The 25,269-nt window shown below is 39.8% G+C and overlaps 2 protein-coding genes across 2 annotated transcripts in view; one reads left to right on the forward strand and one right to left on the reverse strand.

Annotated features, from left to right (window-relative positions):
- LOC127655076 (uncharacterized) overlaps window positions 1-24,189 on the reverse strand; it is a 50,132-nt gene extending 25,943 nt beyond the window's left edge. Inside the window, exon 1 of the mRNA XM_052142683.1 lies at window positions 24,042-24,189. The gene's annotated coding sequence lies outside the window, so the exon portion shown is untranslated. The remainder of the gene's footprint in view (window positions 1-24,041) is intronic.
- LOC127654569 (uncharacterized) lies at window positions 418-12,395 on the forward strand. The gene is made up of 10 exons (XM_052141773.1): window positions 418-987; window positions 1,524-1,664; window positions 1,897-2,039; window positions 2,768-2,852; window positions 3,131-3,299; window positions 4,138-4,328; window positions 4,431-4,575; window positions 6,399-6,526; window positions 7,467-7,615; window positions 12,335-12,395. Exons 2-10 carry the CDS (start codon window positions 1,635-1,637, stop codon window positions 12,393-12,395), a joined length of 1,101 nt encoding a protein of 366 aa, XP_051997733.1. The 5' UTR covers window positions 418-987; window positions 1,524-1,634.
- Window positions 24,190-25,269: the final 1,080 nt, after the last annotated feature.

The raw sequence follows: 25,269 nt of genomic DNA on the forward strand, positions 1-25,269 counted from the left end.
TCATGTCCATGGAGATCATCTTCTCACCATCTGTTACTCTTGCAGCAACACGCTACCTGAGCAAAATCATTGAAGACCACCACTCTCTTTTCTTGGAGCTCTATCCTCATTTACATCTAGCGCCCAAAACATCATTTCATGCTCCATTATCCAAAGGTGTTTAAAAACTCGGACCCTTGATACACCTTTGGTCAATGCGCTTTGAAGGCAAACATGGGTTCTTCAAACGTGTCAGTCATGTCACCTGCAACTTCCGAAACATCTGTAAAACAATGGCATACAGACACCAGATTATGCAGTGCTACAGTTTCATGAGTGGGTCTTTGTTAAGTCACAACACAGAAATTGGACCTGGATCCACAACATTTTTAGCCAACCTCGAAGGCTATAAAGAGATCCAAAGTGGTCTGATAGGGCTCCCACTTTTCACAGAGCTGTACGCACCGGCCAGGGTCACGGTCAAGGGTACCACTTATAGATCAGGCATGATAGTGTTTATGTCCTATGACAAAGATGGGGACCCTCAGTTTGGGCTTATAAAAACCATTTTGGTTCTTGAGCAAATGGGCAACTTGAGAATAAAGCTTGTTGTGCAGAAGTGGGAAACACTGGGGTTTGAAAAACATCTTTTTGCGTACAGTGTGATCCCCACTAAGGATTTTTTAGCTATTGATGTGGAAGAGCTGCTTGATCATCATCCATTACATGCAGTCAAGTCATACAGAGAACATGATGACACTTCTTACATCTCTCTGCGCTACAGACTTTTTTAGACTGCAGTTAAGCATGTGAACAGCCACTGCCACTGTTGACACGGCTTTGTTGACGTGAGAACACACCAACCAAATTAAGTTAGTCTTAAGTAATTCTGCCTCATTGGAAGATGATCAGTATCACCCCAATCACTCAATGAATGACAAATATTTAAACAACTTGGAGGGGACACTACTTGAACTACTGAGATTGGATAAATTGGACTAAGTAAAAGTGAGTTTTTTAATTTTTTTATTATATATATATATTTTTTTAACTAAACACTATACACAACCCTATGACACTCACCTTGATCTATGATGCACTGGTCTCTTAAAGGTGCTATCAGTGATGTCACACTTTTTTTTTTCACATACCGCAAACATCTCACTATCCGCTAGCTGCCTGTCCCCTGAACAACACTGTACAGAAATGCGGTCTCTGCAGACAGCCACAAACGCAGCAAAAACAAACTGAGCAACAAACAGAGCATCCCGTGATCACTGAAACAGCCATAACCGACAAGAATGATGTGGGGTGGGGTTTGGGGGTTATTGCGTGGATGAGGAGGAGGGAGGGTCTAGCTAGCCTCCATTTTGTTTGATAATAATTCAAACATTAACAAGAGGTTACACCAACCGGGATAGCTGATAGCGCCTTTAAGACAAGAGTGTACTGCTGACAAAGTAATATTTTTTTTATTTGTGCCTGTACACAGGTAGCCAAACCCATTGGATCTTAAAATATGACTTATATTTTATTTTCTGCAGAAGGGTTCTAATGCTCCGGCAGCTGCTGCGTCACCTCAACCTTCGACTTCTAATGAATCCAGAAGCCATGATGCTGACCTCATATGCCCCCTGGAAGAATCGGCAAATCAGATGTTGGTGTTAGAAGCAGTTCCACCACTTGTAAGTGTTTTTTTTTCTCTGTTTAAACTTTGGCTCTCACAATAGCTATTGTTCTGGGTAAAGGAAAATATTTTTTAGTACTTGTTCACCTTTTCCTTTTACTAATATTTGACTATGAAACTTCAGGTCAGGATATCAAATATTCACATTTATGTCCAAAATTGGTATCCCAGGGTTAAATTGGTAAATTGCAATGATTCACCTCAACAACTATTCTTGTCATTTATTTTAGGATATCCGACAGGTTCTTTCTGCAGTGTCCAGTGGCAGAGAAATAATAAATAATCTTCAAGACACTGGAGTCATCAATAGAAAACAAAGGATCACTCTGACACAAATTCTGGTGTCTTTTTTGATTGAGAGGTTTGGACAGAGGTATGTTAAATATAGGATACATTTGATATAACTTAAAGAGGCCCTACTATGCTCATTTCAGTGGCTTTTAGTATGGTATTGGACCTCAGTGGAGCACATATGAAAGTTTAGATCAACAAAAACTATGTTACTATTGCATACAAGCTGGCTATGTATTCTTCCATTCTGGTTTTTTCCTGCTTTGCTCTCAGATCTAGTGCTTCGCCCCTCCCCTTAGGCTGCTGCTTCCGCTGCATGCTGCAGCCCAGGGGAGGTGGGAGAGACGCTTCTGCTCACATTCAAGGAAGTTGTCAAACCCAGTAAATGAAAAGTACAGAAATTGGCTTGTTTACTATTAAAAATGTCGACTTCATCCATACAACAGTACGTCTTGAAACCGGAAAACTGACCCAGACAACAAAACACACAGCCTGAAACTGAGTCTTAGCAGGTCCTCCAGAATAAGGATCCAACATTTTAAACATATTTATAAGTCTGAAAAACTGGAAAAGCACAATAGGTCTCCTTTAAAGCTAGGCAACAGACTTAAACATAGGTTTTGTTTTCAGGTTCTCTGTCGATGATTGCAAAAGTATTAGGTTGAGTATTTGAAATTCAATGTCTCTGATATTTTCAGATTATCTTACTTCTGGATATATTTAAATATCTGGAAATGTAAATGTATAGGCTGTACATTTGTGTGTCACTTGTTTATTTACTGAAAGTGTTTTTTTTATATATATTTACAGGCCATCCACAAGCATAAAACAGGCCCTGGCGCTATCATTGGTGCAGACATTCCCGGCCCTGAATGATAATTCAGACAGTGGCTATGTGAGTTTTATTATCTTGGTTCATGGAAATTGATGCTGATTAAAAACTTAAAAACGTTTCTTTTTTCTTTTTCTTACAAAGATGTGAATGTACTTAATAAGCAATGGTGTCTAATGAGATGAAGGGGTCATGCAAGACAATACATTTGAATGTGTATAATTTTCTTTCATTTTCGTTTTAACACTTGTTTCTCTTAATTGGTGTGTTATCTCTATTGCAAAACTTTGTAAAAGATTAAAAGGTCCTTCTTGGATAATGAAAATTCTTTTTTCCCCCAGGACATATGGTACACAAAAGCCAGGAAGCTAATCAAGGATGGAGGAGTGATACACTACCCAGCCACGGGCTTCTTAGAAGAAAGACTAAGGAATGTCAGAAAGAGGTCAAACCGTGGGTCCACCCAACAAATGCCTGAAGCCAGCCAGTCACGAAGGGCATACATACCAGGTGACACAGGCTCACAAAAGTCTTTTATTTACATTATCAATGACAGAAAATGTATGGCGTTGAAGGAGTGGAAGGATTAGATTTGCATGTTTGTCTCTGTTGTTTGTTTCTTGAATTTGGCAGAAAAAGTAAAAATAGCTGACGCCACAACAACAGGCACTTTGCATTTTTTGACACTTCCCCCTTATGCGTATTGAAAACGTTTTCAAATTTGTCAGTATTGAACTTGTGCCAATACCATGTATCAGTTTAACAGTGAAAACTTTCATAAGCGCGCATTCAGACAGGGACAGAGAAGCCGGTAACCGTGGTAGAGGAGTTCGGTGGGTGGGGGGTGTAGGTGGGTTGCCGGAGCTTGCTCACTGTTATGTCTCTATCTCTCTAATCATTGGACACAAATCAAATTAAACTTCTTTGTGTCATTATTTTGCGGAGTAAATTGCGAGTCAGACTCAGATTTAGAAAGCTAGTACATGAAATAAACAAAGTCAGAACACACACAGGTAGATTATCAAAGTTTAGTCCGTGAATCAACCTGGATATTCTCTGTATCAGAGACATTTCAGGCTGTCTGTGGAGGTTTGATCGATCTGAGTGTCTGAAAGGCAGCTGGAGCATGACGTGGGGCTCCGGTTTCCCAAAAGTTGAATCTGGCTCAATGTCTCTTGTCGGATGCCAGTGGCATTTTTTTGCGGCAACCCCTGCGGCTGCAGGCGTGGAAATGCACGACCCTCATTGAAATTAATTGAAAAAAACGGCTTCCCTGTCCCTATCTGAATGCAGTTTTACAGGAATAAAACTCATAAACTTATTTGTAATCTCTTTTGTTTCTCTGAAGAATCAACCGTTCCAGAAGAAAGAGCCTTCCAACAGAAGGAATGGCTGAAACACAATTCAGAGCCTTTCACTCAAGTGCAGTCCTACATGAAGGACACAGTGTTATCCAGAGCCAACTGGATCCGGGGTAATAGCTCCAAGGACATACTGGAAATCCTCACAGAGTACCCTCATCTCACCAGTCCGGGCATGGTATGGTTCCACTGGAACATATATCAGCAATACCTTATTTACATTTTGTATCAAAGGAGCGGATATCAAATTTTTTCCTTTGTTTCCTGTGTTTATTTTTAGATTTTGCAGGACTTCCTGGTGCTGCATGGTGAGGCTGCACCTAAATTATTTGAGACCTGGCTCCCTGAATATGCCGAAAAGGTCCTGTACTTGGCCAAACAGGAAAATAAACTCCCTTCAGTTACTGTTGAGGACATGACACTGGGTAAGTTAAAACGGACCTTTTGTGTTCTATGGCAAGGCTCCTGGGATTCCTTTCCTTTTGGTCACATTTAGGGCTGCATCTAACGATTATTTTTGTTGTTGATTAATCTATCGATTATTTCTTCGATTAGTCGACTAATCTAACGATTATTTTTCTGATTAATCTAATGCATATTTTTGTACTTTTAATAAGTACAACTTCTACATTAATATTTCAAACTTTTATTAATTCATTTTCTGATTTTTTTTTTTTGTATCTGTCCCTATTCAAATAAAAATAAATAAATAAATACACTAGATTACAGCCTAGGCTACTGTTAATATGTAAATATAACGTTATTGTTTGTTTTTAAACTCTACATTAGAGACATGCGTGGACGGATTTCTCCCTTAATAATTTCTAAAAAGCGGACATCTCTGTTATTATCAATGAAACTGACTGCACAATGAATCTTTCATTATATCGATTTGCCAGTATGCAGAATTCAGCACTGAACAAAAAGTCCATTTTGAGCGGTGAGGAGATTCCATCTTAAATGCTTCTGATTGGCCATTACGTTCAAGAAATAAACACATATGTCTGTGATTGGCTACATTATTAAACGCTGCAAACATGTTATACATAGAAACGATTTACAGGCCAGGGTCTATCTATTTTGTTTTAGTTGTTCTTGCTGCTTTTGTGCAACAGATGAATGACAATTTATTTGTTTTGAGATGTTCAATTTATAGATTTCTATTTTGCGGGAGTCCCGCGAATCGTTTTATTCTCCCAGCAACCAGCACACGCACGAGTGCATTACCGCCAGCGCCACGACTCGGCCATCAGATCCCGCACAGCACTCTGTTGTGTTGGGTCCCGCGGAGTGCATGTCTCTAGTCTACATGTGCATACACAACTTTTAAAAACGGGCAATTTAAATGCACTGAAGGCTTCGTTGACAGATTTAAGTTGAAGTTATAAATGAAAGTCCATTTTATTGTCGCCGAATGGGCCAATAAATTACATCTGCACCGTTAGCAATTAACACTATTAACTAGCACACAAGCTGTAATAGCTGAAAAAAGAAGGTATGACCGCAACAACAACTCCAAAAACTCACTGTAATAAAGCCTACTACTTACCCAGCTGGCTCGTCGCTTTGAGTTCGCAGAGTCACAGGATGTTTCCTTTTAAGATGCTTGTTCATAGCAGTTGTGCTGCCATGGTATGACATTTCCGCTTTGCATAGTGAACAAAGCACCTTTCTGTTCGGCTGTAGTTTAAAGTATTCCCATACTTTGGATGATCGTGGTCTGGCTTTATGTGATAAAGCCAGATTGTCATTTTCACCATGAGCTGGAGCAGAAGCCGCCATTACTCGATATTTAAACGTAAATAATGAATGTGACGCGTCGACGCATTTCATTCGTGGTCGAAGTATTTTCATAGTCGACGTAATCGATGACGCCGACGCGTCGTTGCGTGCCCTAGTCACATTTGTCTGTATGTTGAGACACAAATATCTGTTCATTTACATATTTCTATACAGTCATTTTATTTTCCACACACATACTGATACCTAGAATATTGTTAAAGTAACCCTAAGGAGCTTTTTCCTCTGCGGTCGCCCTACAGGTTGGAAGCGGAATTGTCTCATTAGAACTATAGAAACGCGACCCGATCTGGCAAACTTGCATAGTGTGGATATAGCAGTTAAAGGACCCCAAGGCTGAAATCCAGAAGTGCCTTTCACCCTGTTACGACTTGATGAACCACTGAAACGATTTTATAAACATTATTTGAAGGTAAAAAATCCTACTTAGTGTTGCTTTAACCTACAGATGCCAAAGGGGAACTAGCCCTTACACTGCTACCCACCATGGTACCACAGGCCGTCTACAGAGTTGGGAAGAAGAGTATCCGGCACTCCACTGAAGAGTCACGGACAGCGTTCATACACCAAATGCCTGTAAGTACAATGGATCAGTTTCTCAGCACCACTCTGAGAGACAATATTCTTAATTCTAACTATACGGTACAGGTGAAAGAAGGCAATCCAAGTGACATGTTTCATGTGAAAGCTAAAGGGTGAATCCTGATTTAAAAAAAACAACTTCAAGGTTCTTCACAGTTGTATTTCAGTTTTGGGCAATGCCATCCAAGGTTAGCCTGGGTTTCCCCATGCTGACTTGCGCGCAGCCCAATTTTATTCACGCTGCTAGGCAGCCTGGATACCATGGACCAGATTTTCCCTCAAAAAGGAACCAATCACAGAACGGGAGGGAGCAGCAAGACGACGACGATGTCTATGCGACACAATCGAAGCAGTTTGTTTATGTCTGTAGAGTGTCCATATATACCTTCTACCCTCATGTTTGTCTTGCACAAACGGCAATAGTCGCTGAACGCCATCGTGTACACATAAATCTCTGACCCATCATCTTCTTCCTCGTCGAATTTCTGTCGCTCTACATACATCATCTGGTATAATTGAAACGATTGGCTATGAGCCACGTACAGGCGCATTTGATAGACATTCGTAGCGCCCAATAAACGGCTCTGGGCATTCGTAAACCACGCCTCAAATACAAGAAAATGACCATGTGGTTTCCAGACCATGTCTCATTGAGACAAGGTCTGACGTTAGCCAGGCTAATCCAAGGTAGAAATCTGACTAGAAAGTGGTAAAAGAGATTACGTTTTATTACTCAGTGGTTCTCAACCCACATTTTCTTGTACACATTCATGACCCACTCAAAATGAACACACCAATTAAGAACCACAGCTCATTTGACTTCCTTGTACAGTTAGTTTTAGCATTATAACACAAACTGGTAGTCTGCTTACAATTCACCTTCTACACAATATTCACTTTCTTTTATCTATATTTCTGTCTCTGTCTGTTTTAGGTTGGAACAAATATGGTGGAATACCTCCAGCAATCACAGCCATTCCCCTCTGTTCTGGCGCTGGGAGATCCCCAGCAATGTGCATCTCAGGCATTTGTGATATTAGCTGGTCAAGCACTCCTCAGAGCACACTGCTTGGAGCAGTTGACGTGTGCTTCAAGGCATTTTATGTTCTTGATATCAACTACCCTAAGCAGTGTGCTCCCGCATGGGAATTTCTGCAGCAAGTTGTGTATCAGATTGAGGGATCTGAATCAAAACCCGTCAAATTCCTTAAGACTTCCTTGCTTAATTGCAGGACTGTTTAATTGTTTTAAACTGCATGAAGTGACACATCCAATGTGTAAAGACTTAAAGCCTTCTTAAGGCTTTTGCATGGACTGTTTAATTGTTGTCATTTAATGCAGTTTACAACTAATGTTTAAAGACTTAAAGCCTTCTAAAGGCTTTAAACTGGATTGAACTTAAAGTTTAATCCGGTTATTTTGTTGAATGTTTCAGAGTTGTTTATTTTTCTATTTTTCTGCATTAAATGACAACTAATGTTTAAAGACTTAAAGCCTTCTTAAGGCTTTTGCATGGACTGTTTAATTGTTGTAAACTGCATTAAATGACACAACCGATGTTTAAAGACTTAAAGCCTTCTAAAGGCTTTAAACTGGATTGAACTTAGTTTAATCTGGTTATTTTGTTGAATGTTTCAGAGTTGTTTATTTTTCTATTTTTTCTTATCATTATTACAGTCTGACCTAAAATAAATAGGAAAATAAAGTATGTCCAAGTGTGTGTGTGTTTTTTTTTAAATATAAACAATTTAATTTAATGCAATAAAATGTAAAAGTGCTTGAAGTGTGTAATATAATGTAAAACAAAGTTTTATTTGCTGAAATAAGGCATCTTTGCATAGTAACCCAAGTTAGGTTATTTTTGACCCAACTCCTGGGTTAAAAAGGGACCAACTAATTTCTGGGTTATTTAAACCCAGATATTTGGGTTGTTCTTTCGACCCAGAAATTGGGTTATATTTAACTACAATGTTGGGTTTTTTTAACCCAACATTTGGGTCAGATATTTAACCCAGAAGTTGGGTCAAAAAGAATAACCCAATTTTCTGGGTTGAAATAACCCAGAAATTAGTTGGTCCCTTTTTAACCCAGGAGTTGGGTCAAAAATAACCCATTATAGGTTATTTTTGACCCAGGAGTTTTTAGTGTGTACCCTGAGGTAATCGCGTCGTGTCCGCTACTCATCGGGTGCCGGTTAATGACAATAATTCAATTGGCCGGAGTCAATTATTCCGTTTAAACAATGGATTTCAAGACATAGTTTTTTTATTTTTATTATTATTATTTATTTAGACATTAATTTTTTCGTCTTAAATGCTATAGTGGTTCTATAAAACAGGTTATTTCCATATTGCGTTTTTCAGCCTTATCAAGATCTTATATTGTTCACTTTATAGCCCTCAATTAAAATTAGAATTTCTTCATGACTGAAAATGTTCTTCCTGTTCCTTTTGTCCGCCATGTATAGGCTATGAAAGATGTGGTAATATAACTTTTTAGATTGTACGTCGTTGTTTTGACCGCTCACGCGAGACAGCAGTTTGTAGTGATGCGCGCGGTTCCTGTTTACAAATTGGAAGGCTGCTGATTGGAGTACAAAAAAAAAAACGTAATTCTGTGCGACTACGCATCACTTTACGGAGAGCTTACGACATACTAGTTAAAGGGCACCTATTATGGCATTTAAAATGTTCCTAATATTGTCTTGGGAGTCCCCAACAACAGTTTTACATGCATGCAATGACAAAAAACACTTTTGTTGTCTTATAATATGCATTTATGTTTACCTGATTTGCTCAGCGACTCCCAAATGATTCGTTCAACGACAAATTTTTTCCAAACCCCTCCTTTGCGTGACGCTAATCTGCGGTGATTGGTCAGATGACCCAGTCAGTTGTGATTGGTATACTCTGTGCAGAGATTGTCGGAAACGGAACACCCATCACCGCTTTGTAGTAAAAAATCAAAATCAGAGAAGGAATTTGAGTTGATTTATGTTAACGATCATAGCCCAAAGTTCGGTGGTAAACACCCAATCAGTTATTGTTTGCGTTAGCCCAACGCATAAACATATTGGTAAAGCACTGCATTACTACAAGTTATTGCTCTATTCTTTATGACAACTCCAATAACATCGACAAACATTTCACATATTTCAAAAAAATTGACATTGGAGACCTAGAAGCTGCGCTGAGCGTAACGTACACAACACACACAAATACTTATTAACATGCTAAAAAACACATAAAAGCAACAATTATTAATAATACTTACAGGTTGTGATTCGGAGGAGGAAGCTGATCCAAATAAACTTGGTACTGAACCATCCTTCAGTATCAACCGTCTCGCGAATCCACACTTGAAAGCATTCATGTTCGTAAAGCAATCGTCATTAAAATGACGCGAACACAGCACAAGGTTCGGGCTGTACTTGTGCGGTATAGTTGTAAATATAAACTCTAGCCACTGATTCTTCACATGCTCGTCCCTGGGCAGTGAAAAAAAGGTCGCTTTTGATATGCACTTCAGAACACAGCGTCTTGTTTCGACATGATTCATTTTCAAGTTTTCCCTGGTGTCTGCGCACGCAATGTTCATCTGTGTTGAATACGCAAACATTATAGTTTTTGCTGGCCATTTAATAATTAAATAAAATGCTTTGTTGTACATGTATACTGTTGTGAAATGTTTTTTAATAAGCATAACATGCTTTTTACTATTTTAGTAGTAGATTATCTAAAATAAAGAACCTTTAAAAAGTAGTCGTGTTTAACCCAGCACTGTGTCAAGAAACAACCCAGCACACTGGTTAAAATAAATAACCCAGCACACTGGTTAAAATAAATAACCCAGCAAGCTGAGTCAAAAATAACCCAGCGTGTGTTCTGTCCAATATTTACCCAGCACTGGGTTACCAAATAACCCAGCAATGGTTATTTTTAACCCAGCATTTTTAGAGTGTATATATCTTGAAAGTTCTGCTGAATAAACACTGCAGATCGCAAATTTGATGTCCTTATCAGAAACTTTGAAGAATTTCCACACCGCTGACATGATCGGCCTTTGTTTGGTAGCGCTGTGATAAGGGCTAGATCGATCCAGATTGAAATCTGAGCACTGAGGGGCGGGGCGAGGAGGTATATATTTTCGGCCTTTTTTCTCTTTCGGCCGAAAACCGAAAGTGCTGAAAGTGCCATTTTCGGCCGAAAATTTTCGGCGGCCGAAATTTCGGTGCATCCCTAAATACAATATAATATAATATAATAGCTATACAGGTTGGCTGTATAAATTTGAAACATAACTTCTTTAGACTTGTGGATAGACTTTAGAATTCAATTTCTCAGTTGTCTTGGTACATTGTTTTTTTTTAGATTATAAAAACACATTCAGCACAAAATATTTCCATTACTATAAACTTCAGCTTCTCTTTACAAAATAACAGCATATATTAATTCTGAAACTTGGAAAATAAAGCCAAAAGTGTCTTCTTTCAAAATATACTACAACTGTGTCCATACTCCAAAGGGTCCAGTAAATACAACCATTTAAGTTCAGGTATATAATTTTCATGGTTTGTGCTCAAAAAGGGGGTGCATATCAACAGGTTAAACAACAATTACACACACTTATCATTAATAAGAAATGTCACCGTTAGATGTTGTTATTTTAGTGTGACTGTAGGCTACTCCAGAAGCTGTTTCTCTGATTTTCTATCATTGCCTCTACAAGGCACTGATCCCTCGTTTGAACGAGCCTCGTGACAGCGCAAGCGCTTGTCTGCTTGTGTCTTTCAGCATGAATGTTATAAGCGAAAGAAGAAATGTTCCCATCCTGCACAAGTATTTGCTAATATAGCCTAATCCTTTTTATTTCACTTTGAAGCTTATGATTATTATTCATGTTACCAAACAATAATATTCCTAGTTAAAAAAAAATTACAATTAGAATCGAAATATTTTTGTGTGAGGATCAATATTTTCGATACTACATTAGTATCGGAAGTATCGATCCTTTAGAATTGATCCGCCCATCCCTACTTCATTGCTTCCAGCTGCTCAAACAAATAAGGGATATAAAATGTGCACTCCTACAATAATCTACAACGTATTACAACATAAAAAATGTAAAGTAAACACTTTCATATTTCATTAACTACAACAGTAATCGCTTGTCATAAATTTCCGATATGGCTTAACGATTGTGAACTGCTCTGCAACAGCTGGAAACGCTCACATGCTTGGAGAAAATACAACTGTCACGCTTTCACTTTGAAGGATGTAGGGCATTTATTTAATTAAATCATATTCTAATGAAGTTTGATAATCACATTAGGTCATATCATGATTCCTGTCTTTCCACCCCCAAATATAATACCTCTTTAAATGATAATTTAGACTTTTGTTGTATCATTTAAGATATTTAAGACCTTTTTATGACCTTAAATTTTGGAAAACTTGAAGACATTTTAAGACTCACCGATAACCGGTAACAGTATTGTAACTGCAAACAAACATTTTTAACAAGGCACAGCAGCCCCTCATTACACTAGAGCAGTAGGGAAAAAAACATTGCCTTACCTTTTATCAAGCACTGAAACTTTGCTTTGTGCAGAACAATTTGGTATAATGTTCAACAATGTAACAGTCACCTCTTTGCAGCCTGAACCTGTTCAGAACATCATATTTTTGTGACTCCTAACCTAAAAACAATCTAGACGCAGCGGAAAAAATTAATGTGTCTTGACACGTGTTTTTGAAACTTGAAGTTCTTTTTAACATGATTCGGTGTCTTAAAATGTGCCAGTGCTGCACGAGATGCTGACAGTGATCTGTTGAGGAGAGAGAGGGAGAATGAAACCGGTTAACACTTTATCGTTATGAGCTCAAATGTGCCTGTCCTGGCTCTGATATTTAGACCGTTTAAATTAGACTGTGTTACACCGTTTTAGTACCACAATGGCATGTAACAACAAAATGAACCATGACTGGTCGTTTACATGTCTCAGCTGCTTCACATGTAAACAGGCGATTATTGGCACCCTCAAGAAACAAATCGGCCAAAGGGGAAAATTTATCAGCCCATGCGATAATTAAAAATGTCAGAATATTGGCCGATTTATCGGCATAGTTGATATCAGTCGACCACTAACTCTAATATGTGTTAAAATGGAGAATGTTGTGGAAACAGACTGTGAGTTTAACCAAAATCAGAGTTGACCATATTAAATATAAATGCAACTATGCAATATCACGGCTCAACTTAACCGACGGTGACATTCCATGCAGACAATACATAAGGTTAATTTCCTTTAGTGCGCTCATGCCACAACATGCAGTGAAATTATGTTGGTGCTAAACTTCTTGACACAACACAACTCAATTTACAGGCCAGTGGCTAATAATAGACATTTCTGTCACCTAGCACAAAATGTGGTTGCATATTTGATTGATTACTCAGAATGTAGAGGTTTGTATATTCACATTGACATTTGACAACAATACAAAAAGTACACACACCTCAAGTGAAAAAAATTAGCTGTGGTTGATTGTTTTTTATGTCAGTCAGATGGCCCCTTCCAATTTTGCGGTGGTTCAAATATATTAGCTGTGAACGGGGTATATCATGAATATAATCATAGATATGTGGAAAATGTATGCATTTACCGGGCATGCTAAATGTATAGAAAGGTTCTGTTTGAATTTAAGCACTTCTAGAAAACTTTTCAAGAATACAGGCAGATTTTCCAGATTTTTCTAGTACTTGAGTTTCTAAAAGCTAAATTCAAACACCAAGCACTTCAAGGACCTTGTGGATCCTAACAAGAATACCTATTTGAATGTAAGTCCATGATGCAGCAGAGAGCTGCATTAGCTGCATTATATTTGGAAACAGTTCATCATACAATAAATTGACTGCCACAGTGCTAATCGGCAATATGTTTGGCATGATATATTTATTTGTAGATAACTTTATTTTGAGTTGGCTACAATAAAATTGCTGTTTTAGAATTTTGCTATAAATTTTGGCTTTAAATTCATCCCCTTTAAACCACTGCTATAGTCAAACCCATTAAGATGGACATTTTTGGCAAAAACATAAATCTCATTATTGGGTGTCGTGAATGATTCTGTTAAATTTAAAATGACACTGCGTGTGTGCTTTTATACCCACTAGTTGTATTTAGAAGTCTGACGGTGTGTTTACATGAGAAACCATAGCGTTGACCTCAATGTTGGGTTTGGGGGGAACAAAAGGGTAGAACAACAGGGCCTCACTTCCTCTAGGAGCTGCCATAGGAGAGCAGAATCTGTACACACACAAATCATTTGACATTACACAGTCATGGGCATATATTTTATTTAAGGCTATCATTTGATTATTTTTTTATCAAATTAATTACTCGAATGAATCGCATACTGTATATCATTTATTTGCTGAGAAAGGCTTAAAATATATGCAGTTGTAGTCAGAAGTTTACATTTACTTAGGTTGAAGTCGTTAAAACTCATTTTTTTAACCACTCCACAGATTTCATATTAGTAAACTATAGTTCCCCTTCTGTCGCTCTCTCCACGTTGTGTCGGAGAAGCGACACTAGGGGTCTCTCTTGAGCACCGAATATACCTCCGATCTATGAAAAAAAGCCAATGAGAAGTTGGCAGCTAGTATTTGCATACCCCGCCCCCGGACATACCGATATGAAGGCTAGGCAAATACTAGAGTTCATTCAGAAATTTTCTTCGGAGCCGATGGTCGTGTACGCAGTCTGCTGCGAATTACACACACACCAAGTTTCCGTGTATTCCTCTGACGATCTGCATGCTGTTGGATTTGACGGCACATAACAGCGGCTTTCTCCTTTTCTGTGCACGACTGTGCATTGTTGCCCCTGGGTGCTTCGACAGCGCAGATAAAACTCGAAAGAGTTTCCTTAAAAGAGTGATTTTATTTAAAAGAGTAATTTCCTCTAAAAGAGCAAACACAGCGAGCGCTGAACGTCCTTTTCAGGACACGTCTTTATAAAGATGGCGTTCTGACATGAATGACTCCCCTGGGCTGCCGCCTTTGGGCCAGCACCCCCAGGCTGAGGCTGATGCTCAGATGTCCGACATGCTTTCCTGGGCCGCCGCCAGTGTGGGCTTGGACTGAAACCCTCTGTCCTCCCCACAGCCATCGCAGTTGGATGACTGGTTCCTGGGGTCTGGGCGCCACTCACGGCCACGCCCCCCCCCCGTCCCGTTTTTCCCAGAGGCGCATGATGAGCTGACGTCGCTGTGGAGAGCGCCTTTCACCTCTCATCACAAAGCCACTCACTCATCCGCTCTCGCTACCCTTGACGGCGGAGCGATCCACGGATACACGGCGATTCCCCCGGTGGATAGGGCTGTTGCACTTCACCTATGCCCCGGAAACCCTACCACCTGGCGGGGTCGCCCTATACTCCCCTCCAAGGCCTGTAGAACAACATCCTCGCTGACAGCGAAGGATAACAGCGCCGCCGGACAGGCCGCTTCTGCCCTGCACGCCATGGCCCTCCTGCAAGTCCACCAGGCCAAGGCACTCAAAGAATTGCACGTGGGTAGCCCTGATCCCGATGTGCTGCAGGAACTGCACTCAGCGACCGACCTCGCCCTCAGAGCCACGAAGGTCACAGCGCAGTCACTCGGGCAGGCAATGGCCACCCTCGTGGTCCAGGAACGACACCTGTGGCTGAACTTGGTCGAGATGCGTGAGTCCATCAAGACTCGCTTTCTCGATGCCCCAGTCTCCCAGTTTGGCCTCTTCGGCGACACCATCGAGAACGTTACCCAGCAGTTCTCCGCGGTGAAGATACAGACGGAGGCGATCTCCCAGATCCTGCCCCGCCGCAAACCTGCCGCCTTGGGCCATGCCCTGTCTGCTTGCCGAGGGCATCCTCCTGCGAAGAAACAACAGGCTGCTCTGCCTCAACCTGGGCCCAGCTCTCAGCCCACGCGTCGAGCGCCCCGCAGGAAGCCAACGCCCCCACATCTCACGGACCCCCTCGAGGACCCGGAAGGCTCCCAGGCGCTCCTGAGACGGACGACCCAGATCCCAAGATGCTTGCCTCCCGAGAGACCTCCCACTGCCCGCTCTGGTATGGACGAACAGAGGCTCCCCTCGGGGCAGACGCGCTGGCACACAGCTGGCCCACGGGGCTGCGCAAATACGCATTTCCCCCAGTGAGCCTTCTTGCACAGGTGCTGTGCAAGGTCAGGGAGGACGAGGAGCAAGTCACACTAGTGGCTCCATACTGGCCCACCTGGGCCTGGTTCTCGGACCTCGTACTCCTCGTGACAGCCCCTCCCTGGCGAATTCCCCTGAGGAAGGACCTTCTTTCCTGCAGGAGAGTTTGGAGGGGAGGCTGTCCCCGTCCACCTTGAAGGTGTATGTTGCTGCTATCGCGGCCCACCATGACGCAGTAGACGGCAAGTCCCTTGGTAAGTACGACTTAATCATCAGGTTCCTAAGAGGTGCGTGGAGGTTAAATCCCTCCCGGCCAAGCCTGTTCCCCTCCTGGGACCTCTCGGTAGTCCTCACGGGCCTCCAGAGACCTCCCTTCGAGCCGCTAGAATCAGTTGGACTCAGGGCCCTCTCTCTTAAGACTGCCCTGCTGATCGCGCTCGCCTCCATTAAGAGGGTCGCCTCCATTAAGAGGGTCCCCAGCTGGGTAGGGGTGGTCTCCACAGGGTCTTTTCCCCCTGAAAGAATAGGAAATTGGTTAAGACCCCCTTCCCTCAGTGCGTGTAAGGGCCCCGGCTGTCTATTACTCTATGCGAGAAACATAGAGAGAAAAGAGGCCCAGCCAGTCTTGGCCCGTTCCCAGGTTGACAAGCATCGCCTTGTTCCCCTGTCAGGGTAACCAAAAGGATTCCGATGACTTTTGTGGGGCATTGGGGAAGGGTGCGTGTAGTCTGATACAGCTGGTTGTCTGGCACGTAAAAAACACCTGCCCGCTCCGGTGTCAGACCACGTACACGGCTCAGCACATGGCGTAATTTAAATTGGACCCCTTTTGTCGCTTCTCCGACACAACGTGGAGAGAGCGACAGAAGGGGAATGTCTAGGTTTTACGAATGTAACCCGTTCCCCGATGGAGGGAACGAGACGTCGTGTCCTTCCCGGCCACGTCGCTGAGCCGAGCCGCTGTAGTGGCCGGACCATTTCCAGCTCCTCAGAAAAATCCTGAATGAACTCTAGTATTTGCCTTGCCTTTATACCCGTATGTCCGGGGGCGGGGTATGCAAATACTAGCTGCCAACTTCTCATTGGCTTTTTTTCATAGATCAGAGGTATATTCGGTGCTCAAGAGAGACCCGTAGTGTCGCTTCTCCGACACAACGTCTCGTTCCCTCCATCGGGGAACGGAGGTTACATTCGTAACCTAGACGTTTTGGCAAGTCATTTAGGACTAGATCTACTTTGTGCATGACACAAGTCATTTTTCCAAAAACATTTTACAGACATATTTTTTCCCTTTTAATTGACTATACCACAATTTCAGTGGGTCACAAATTCACAAAGTTAACTGTGCCTTTACGCAGTTTGGAAAATTATGTCAAGCCTTTAGCAATTAGTTTCTGATAGGCTAACTGGCGTCAATCGAAAGTGTACCTGTGGATGTATTTTAAGGCCTACCTTCAAATTCAGTGCCTCTTTGCTTGACATCATGGGAAAATCTAAATAAATCAGCCAAGACCTCAGAAAAAGAATTGTGGACCTCCACAAGTCTGGTTCATCCCTGGGAGCAGTTTCCAAATGCCTGAAGGTACCACGTTCATCTGTACAAACAATAGTATTCAAGTATAAACACCATTGGACCACACAGCCATCACATCGTTCGGGAAGGAGACGCATTCTGACTCCAAGAGACGAACGTAGTTTGGTGCGAAAAGTGCAAAATCAATCCCAGAACAACAGCAAAGGATCTTGTGAAGATGCTGGAGGAAACGGGTAGACAAGTATCTATATCCACAGTAAAACACATCCTATATCGACATAACCTAAAAGGCTGCTCAGCATGGAAGGAGCCACTGCTCCAAAACCACCATAAATAGCCAAACTACAGTTTGCAAGTGCTCAAAACCACCATAAATAGCCAAACTACAGTTTGCAAGTGCACATGGGGACAAAGATCTTACTTTGGAGAAATGTCCACTGAATGTAACTGTTTAGCCATAATGACCATAGTTATGTATGGAGGAAAAAGGGTGAGGCTTGCAAGCCGAAGAACACCATCCCAACCGTGAAGCATGGGGGTGCCAACATCATTTTGTGGGGGTGCTTTGCTGCAGGAGGCACTGGAGCACTTCACAAAATAGATGGCATCATTCAATTAATTCATTAATTCAAGTTAAAGATCGGTTGCAAATGGTCTTCCAAATGGACAATGACACCAAGTATACCCCCAAAGTTGTGGCAAAATGGCTTAAGGACAACAAAGTCAAGGTATTGGAGTGGCCATCACAAAGCCCTGACCTCAATCCGATGGAAAATTTGTGGGCAGAACTGAAAAAGTGTGTGCGAGCAAGGAGGCCTACAAACCTGGCTCCTCAAACTCTGTGTGGAGGAATGGGCCAAAATTCCAGCAACTTGTGAAAGGCTACCCAAAACATTTGACCCAAGTTAAACAACTTAAAGGCAATGCTACCAAATACTAACAAAGTGTATGTAAACTTCTGACCAACTGGGAATGTGTGAAATAAATAAAAGCTGAAATAAATAATTTGAGTATTTTTCTGACATTTCACATTGTTAAAAATGTGATCCTAACTGACCTAAGACAGGGAATGTTTTCTACAATTAAATGTATATGCCTAATGTTTATGTAAACTTCTGACTTCAACTGTATAATTCAATATAAATTATACATAACAAATATAAATAATTATAAATATAATATTAGGGCCTATAATAAATATAATTGCATTATTGAAATATATTGCATTATTGTAGCAGACAAGTAAGGCGTTGATTAGACAATAAAAATTGTGGTTTTAGAAATCAATATACTGTAATATTTGTTATATTCTCATATCATTGAACAAGCTTACAGTCAACATCAATCCATTTTGCATTGAAAACATCAACCTGTCCTGCACTCACAGAACGTGTTCTTGTGTTCCAGCTGCGCAAGACACAAGTTTATCACTGGTTTTGACTAATCATTTCTAGGACGTTTAAAGTAGTTGAAAGTTAGAATACAAGGATAGGACTGGGCGATAAAACGATCTCTATATATCATGATAAAAACATCCACGATATTGATGATAAGCTTTTGAGTAATTTTAGATATTAAGCCTGTGTTCTACATCTAAACAATCAGGTATGTGCTGCAAAAAAAGCAAGCAGTTCGGCTTTCTCAGACTGCCTGGCTAACGATTAGGCTACGCCAGTCACCACTGTCTGGATAGTATCAAGCAGTACATTCTGGCCACTTATTTGAAATTTTACCAAATATTTTCCCCTAGTGTATATTATCAAAATTCTGCATATTTCAGGAGTTGGAGCAATTCACCAGTGATGATCAATAACCTTAAATTCAGTCAGATAATAAATACACTGGTGTGTGATTAACGGCTATAAATATTTCTATGAATAATATGAAACCGTATTCTGCATTATTTTTTATTAAAAATACATGTTTGCCCTTATGACAATGGAATTACTTAACAAGTTTATTTTTGTTAAAGTTCAATCTGAATATGACTTATTAGTCATCTGCATTGGTTGTATAGTGGAATTTTATTATAATTTCTTTCAGTGCAAAGGAATGCACAAAATGTTCCTCCCAGAGTATATAAGTAATAAGTGTTGTAAGATACAGTATCTAACCTGTCTCTGTGACAGCTCTAGACTCTGTAAACAGCAAACAAAAATGTGTCCGCAGGCCACAGACAATGATGCTTTCAACCTGTCAATCATTTTGCACGTTCTCATAGTGTTGAAGTTGCAGCAAATTATTGAGACTTTCTGCCACTTTTAAGTCATGTTGTTCATAACAGTTGTCAGTTGGGGGCACTATTTAGCTTTTTTGCTATTTTGCTATTTTGTCATTTTTCAATGTTTCTGGAGCTGGACAATCCAGAGCATTGGTGCCGCTAATCAACTGGCAAACACAGGTGCTGTGCTCTTGTAATCGCCTTACGAACAAAATTGAATTCAATGCAAATATGCAGTTAGTAAATAATATAGAAGCGGAAAACACATTTTCTTTTTAGAATATTTATTTTATGTTCTAATATATATATATATATATATATATATATATATATATATATATATATATATATATATATATATATATATATATATATATTTATTTTAAGGCTGTCTATTGATAAAAAATTTTAATCGAATTAATTACATGGTGTGATCAAGATTAATCGCATATATAAATATTTGCTGAGGAAGCTCCTCATATAACAATAATTCAATATATAATGATGAAATAATTATAAATAGTTATCTTTAAATATATATATAAAAAATAGAAAATGTTAAGATAATTAAAATGCATTACATTCTTATGGCAGAAGAGTTAATAATTGATAAGACAATACAAAAAGCAGTTTCAGAATACAATGCATTGTTTACTACCATATTATTGAACATAAGCCAATCATTGGCATACAGTTCACAGCAATCCATTTCACAAGTCAGTTTGTCAATCAGTTCAAGATTTATAATGAGGGCTTCTTTAAGGACCCGTCACACCTGCGTCAGACATGCTTGTGTAGCGTCTCCGGTGCATTGCGTCATAAACATAAATTTTTAGGTCACTGTGTCAAGTTAAATATAGTTTAATATTTAGAACACATCTTGAGATCCCTTAGTTCGAATTTGCACTCCATCAAGTGTTTGAACGCAAGAAAGTAACGCATGTGTGTGTTGTGCTGCTGCTGGATGGTGGTTTTGTTCACTGTATAAACTGCGTGTTGCCCATACAGCTGAATTTTCACTTACTGCCCTCTGGAGTAAACAGGTGGTACTACAAGCTTGCATTTCTCAGGAATCTTCCTTATTGTGTGTTCTGGGGGAATTGCAATTCATATTTTAACATGTTATTTTTTAATAAAATTAATCACACAGATTAAATGTGTTAAATCAACAGCCCTATATATATATATATATATATTTTTTTTTTTATTTTTTTTTTTAGGGTGCTTTTATTTTCTCCAGGCACTAAAAACAGCAGTGAGGTTCAGCAATTTGTTTGTGTAGCCACAAGCTTAGACTCGTAGTGTGAACTATGCTTGTAGTGAAATATCACATAAAAGACTCTTTACATGCGATTTAGTATGAGCGTAGACAAATTGTCAAACCTCACAGCAATTTTTGTTGCAGGATAAAATAAACTATTCCTGTAACAATGCTCTTTCTTTCACCATGCACAAGAAGCCCTGAATTTTATACAAATATACAATAATTAAAAGACCACGAGTCTTCTTTTATATTATTTAAAATGTTATGCAGCATATTTTATGCTATACCTGTTTTACATAAGGTACAGTGAAATTAATACACATGAAATAATGTGCATTGTGTTATATTATCCAGGCATTAAAAAAAGGAAAGCTGGGTCCAGAAAAGCTATTCTTGCACCACTAGATGTACCCACTAGCCAGAAGTGTATTTGGAGTACATGCATGGTTTTGGTCACTTTTAAAAGGTGACACTCTGAAGTTTTTTCCCCAGCAGTCAGAATTATTGTAAGTGCTACTTTGAACACAATGAAATAGAAGTTTGTTTTTCCGCCTGAATGTTTTTTTTTTTGCATACAGATGCCTGCAGAAGACTTGTAGCTATTAGCTTGAAAACATAATGGGATCACAGCATGAAGCCTTACCTTGTCCAAGTTAGAATTTCATAACAATACCACAAAAAAGTAATATTTTACACTTGTTTTTCTAAGGGTACACCCAGGTGTTTTACAAAAGTGTCTTTTGGATATTCCAAAAGGACCCTTGGTAACCATGGTCATATATCTATTATAAAAAGGCTACTTCTTTTGAACGCTTCAACGTACAGTCATCATTTTGGGCTCTAATGAAAGATGACACTTAGGGCTATCATATTTCATATCCACATCCACTATTAGTTTTGCTTACACATTAGAGTGCTTTTTCCCTTCTTGAAACTAAACTATGTGCATATAAAAGAGTCAAAACTAGTGCCATGGTGGAAAATGAGTTTATATAAAAAATACACATCAAACTATTTACATACATTTTTACACAAAGTATTTACAAAGCTCTTTGTATTATTCTACCTTTTTACAGCTTGCTTCCTCACATTTCAGCAATTACACAATGAAACAAAGAGACAGACACACACACACACACACACACACACACACACACACACACACACGTTGTGTTTCCAAGTTTTATGGGGACTTTCCATAGATATAATGGTTTTTATACTGTACATACTTTATATTCTATCCCCTAAACCTAACCCTACCCCTAAACCTAACCCTCACAGAAAACTTTCTGCATTTTTACATTTTCAAAAAACATAATTTAGTATGATTTATAAGCTGTTTTCCTCATGGGGACCGACAAAACGTCCCCACAAGGTCAAATATGTATTCGTATATTTACTGTAAATACTGTATACTTTGGCAAAAACATATTTTGGTAAAACACATATATCATGCCAATAGAGCTTGATCTGAAAGAAACAACGAACTAAAACCTCACACATGCACAAACAAATAAACAACTCCCGCAACCAGTTCAAACACTCACTGGGGTACACACGACAAAAAGGTAATTACAAAATGTGTATTAATTTTTCAAACTAAAGCTTATTTATGCGGAATATACAGTAATATATGTTATAAAATACAAGAAAACACTTACTTGTCCAGACTAATGTCTCCTCCCTCCATAAACATTTCCTCTGCCTCGGAATCAACATATGAAAAATCATCCGTATTTTGTTCAGAAATTTCATCTCCAGACTCATCGCTTTTACATCGAATGCAGTCTTCTATCACATCTTGGAGCGAAAATCTTGTTTTCCTGGTCCGTTTCACCATATTTCAATCTCCAAAAGTGTAAACAGTTCCAAAATTATACTATGCAGCTTTTACGCACAGCTACCGACTTTGAAACGATGCAACAAGAGTCCGTGGGTATTTATTGATGTAATAATGTGATTTGGACTAAAAATGTTACTTGAGTTAATCGTTTGTACATTTGACAATGTAACAACACCCTTTTTGTCGGGAAGTTATGGATCAGTGGACTACTATGAGGTACTCATAGGTGAGTTGCCTAAATTTAGTTATTGTTTGTTTATATGTTGGTGGTCTGACAAAGATATTTGTACCTGCTGTTGTGATTGTATCTTAAAATGGTTTATATCAATAGAAAATCAAGAAATGTAGCTTTCCAAAGATATGTGGCATGTGTACCAATGTACACACAGCAATTGTGTACATCGCATAGTTTTATTTGTAACATTTACAGGCCTGCCCGCGGGGTGTGGAATGAAAACTAAGGGGCTTTCACACTTGGTTCGATTGCCTGTTCCGAACCCGAGTTCGATTGCTCCCCCCTGCCCCCGATGGACTGTGTTCACATTATATATTTGTATCCGAACCGCGGTACGCTTGCGTCATCAAGCTGCAGCTGGTGCGTAATCGTGTTGCTTGATAACCGCGAAATGAAAAGGCGTCAAAATTCAATGAATAGACTTGCTCGGTTCACATTTGTTCTTCTTTTTTTAACATCAAGATACAGAAACACACTTGCGTCTGTCTGCCGCAAAAATTCTGAAATCGTTCAAAAGACAGCGGGCTGTCCGCCGAAGACAATTTTTGCGAAGGCAAGCAGAAATCATCTCTCTGCTTGCAGTGCGTCTGCGTCAATCCCGCTTTTCGTCAAGGTAAGTGTATACACACACGCACGCACGCACGCACGCACGCACGAAAGTAAACCCTTTCCGCTCATTTTGAAAGTGACGCGTGTGAGACTGACGACCACATTATACGTTATCAATAGCGGTTCACTTCCACGGTTTGGTTCGATTGCGTTCATATCAGCAGCTAACCGTACTGGAGTTCACATGAACCGTACCCCAGACCACCTTTTTAAGCGGACCCGAGTACAGTTCGCGGGTGCGCACCCGAGTTCGGAAGACAGCGTTCACATCATCCAAACGAACCGAACTCTGACGTCATTCGAACTGGGGTGCGCACCAAAAGTGCTAGTATGAAAGCCCCCAGACAAAGTGTTAAACCTAATCTGAAATCAAATAATTAAAAAAAATATTTGATCCAAGATGTACGTATATGATTGTTGATATACATTTACAATTGTAAGAATCTAACTGAAATTATTTTCTGAAGAAAATGTGAGTTGTGCCACCAAAGAATGCTTGTCCTACCTTGACTCAGGTCTTGCTTTTGGTTGACTCAACTACAAAACTAACAACTAGAAAGAGTAAGAAAGAGTAAATACAAAACATCTCCATAACTCACCAGGTCTGAAGAAATAATGTCTTTAAGAGAACATTTGATGGCCATGGGAGCCCAGTAGTGCATTTCAGACAGAGCAGCTAAATCAGGTTTCCGCAGACATTCATTCAACCCTTTCAAACCTCCATCACTGAGAGAGGGAGAGAGAGAGAGTGGGGGTGTAAATGTTGTAGTAGTACTCTCAGCTCTGTTTAACTCATTTTAACATGTTTAAATTTATTCCGTAGAATTACACAGATTTTGCCCAAACATTTGTGAAGAAATGCGGACATTCTTTTGCAGATTTTGTCTGGGCCTGCTAGCTAATGGACTCTTATGAGTAAATTAATGAATCTTCATCTTTTTGTACTTTGGAAGATATGCCAATCTTCAAATATTTGAGATTCAGAAGCATTGCAGAACTTTTATACACAATCAATGCATTATACATGGTGCAGTAAAGGATTAAGTGCTCTTATTAAACATGACAAAATAATGTCTTACCAAATTTAACACACAATTTAATTCTCACCTTGGGATTGAGAGCCCCTTGATGAAGCCATAGTCCTGGAAGTACACACATAGACGGGCGACCTCTGAAGCAGGGCATTTGTTCACACTCTGGAAACAATCTTTCTGGAAGAACTCAGTCACTGTTACCCTACACCAGACATCCTCCATCCACACAAAGAGCAGAGAGCCTGCCCACAAACATACATACACACAATCAGATCACCACAATCACCCACTTTACAATCATTTAACGAAACCAAATTTCTTTTTAATTATAAAACTGACTGTTCCAGTTTTGTATGCCTATTGGTCAAATACTACATTGAAGCCATGCTAAAAACTCTCATCTTAAAACGTTGTCATGGTTTTATGACTACAAACAGGACAGCCCCTTATGCACATACCCATCTTGATTTCATTACTGAATGTGAAGTGGCTATTCTCCCTTTCGCAGAATGTGCTGATCTTTTTCGTCAATTTATGCCCCAACTTGTGTTCAGTCATATATCGTATGTAGAAATGTCCAGGGTTAACAATGTGGCTCACTAAAACGTAGTGCACTACTAAAAACACACACACAATTCACATTAAGAAATTGTTTCAATGTCTCAATCAGTTAAGTTGATGGTCAAATAAACTTATGAGGCACATACACTTAGGACGTGAAGTTGAGCGCTTCTCACTCTGCAGCGTGTGATGTCTTCTCTGTACCCTGTACCTTTCTTTGTACCTGGGTTCA

This window comes from Xyrauchen texanus, chromosome 14 (assembly GCF_025860055.1).
Source record: "Xyrauchen texanus isolate HMW12.3.18 chromosome 14, RBS_HiC_50CHRs, whole genome shotgun sequence".
NCBI classification, from domain to species: Eukaryota; Metazoa; Chordata; class Actinopteri; order Cypriniformes; family Catostomidae; genus Xyrauchen; species Xyrauchen texanus.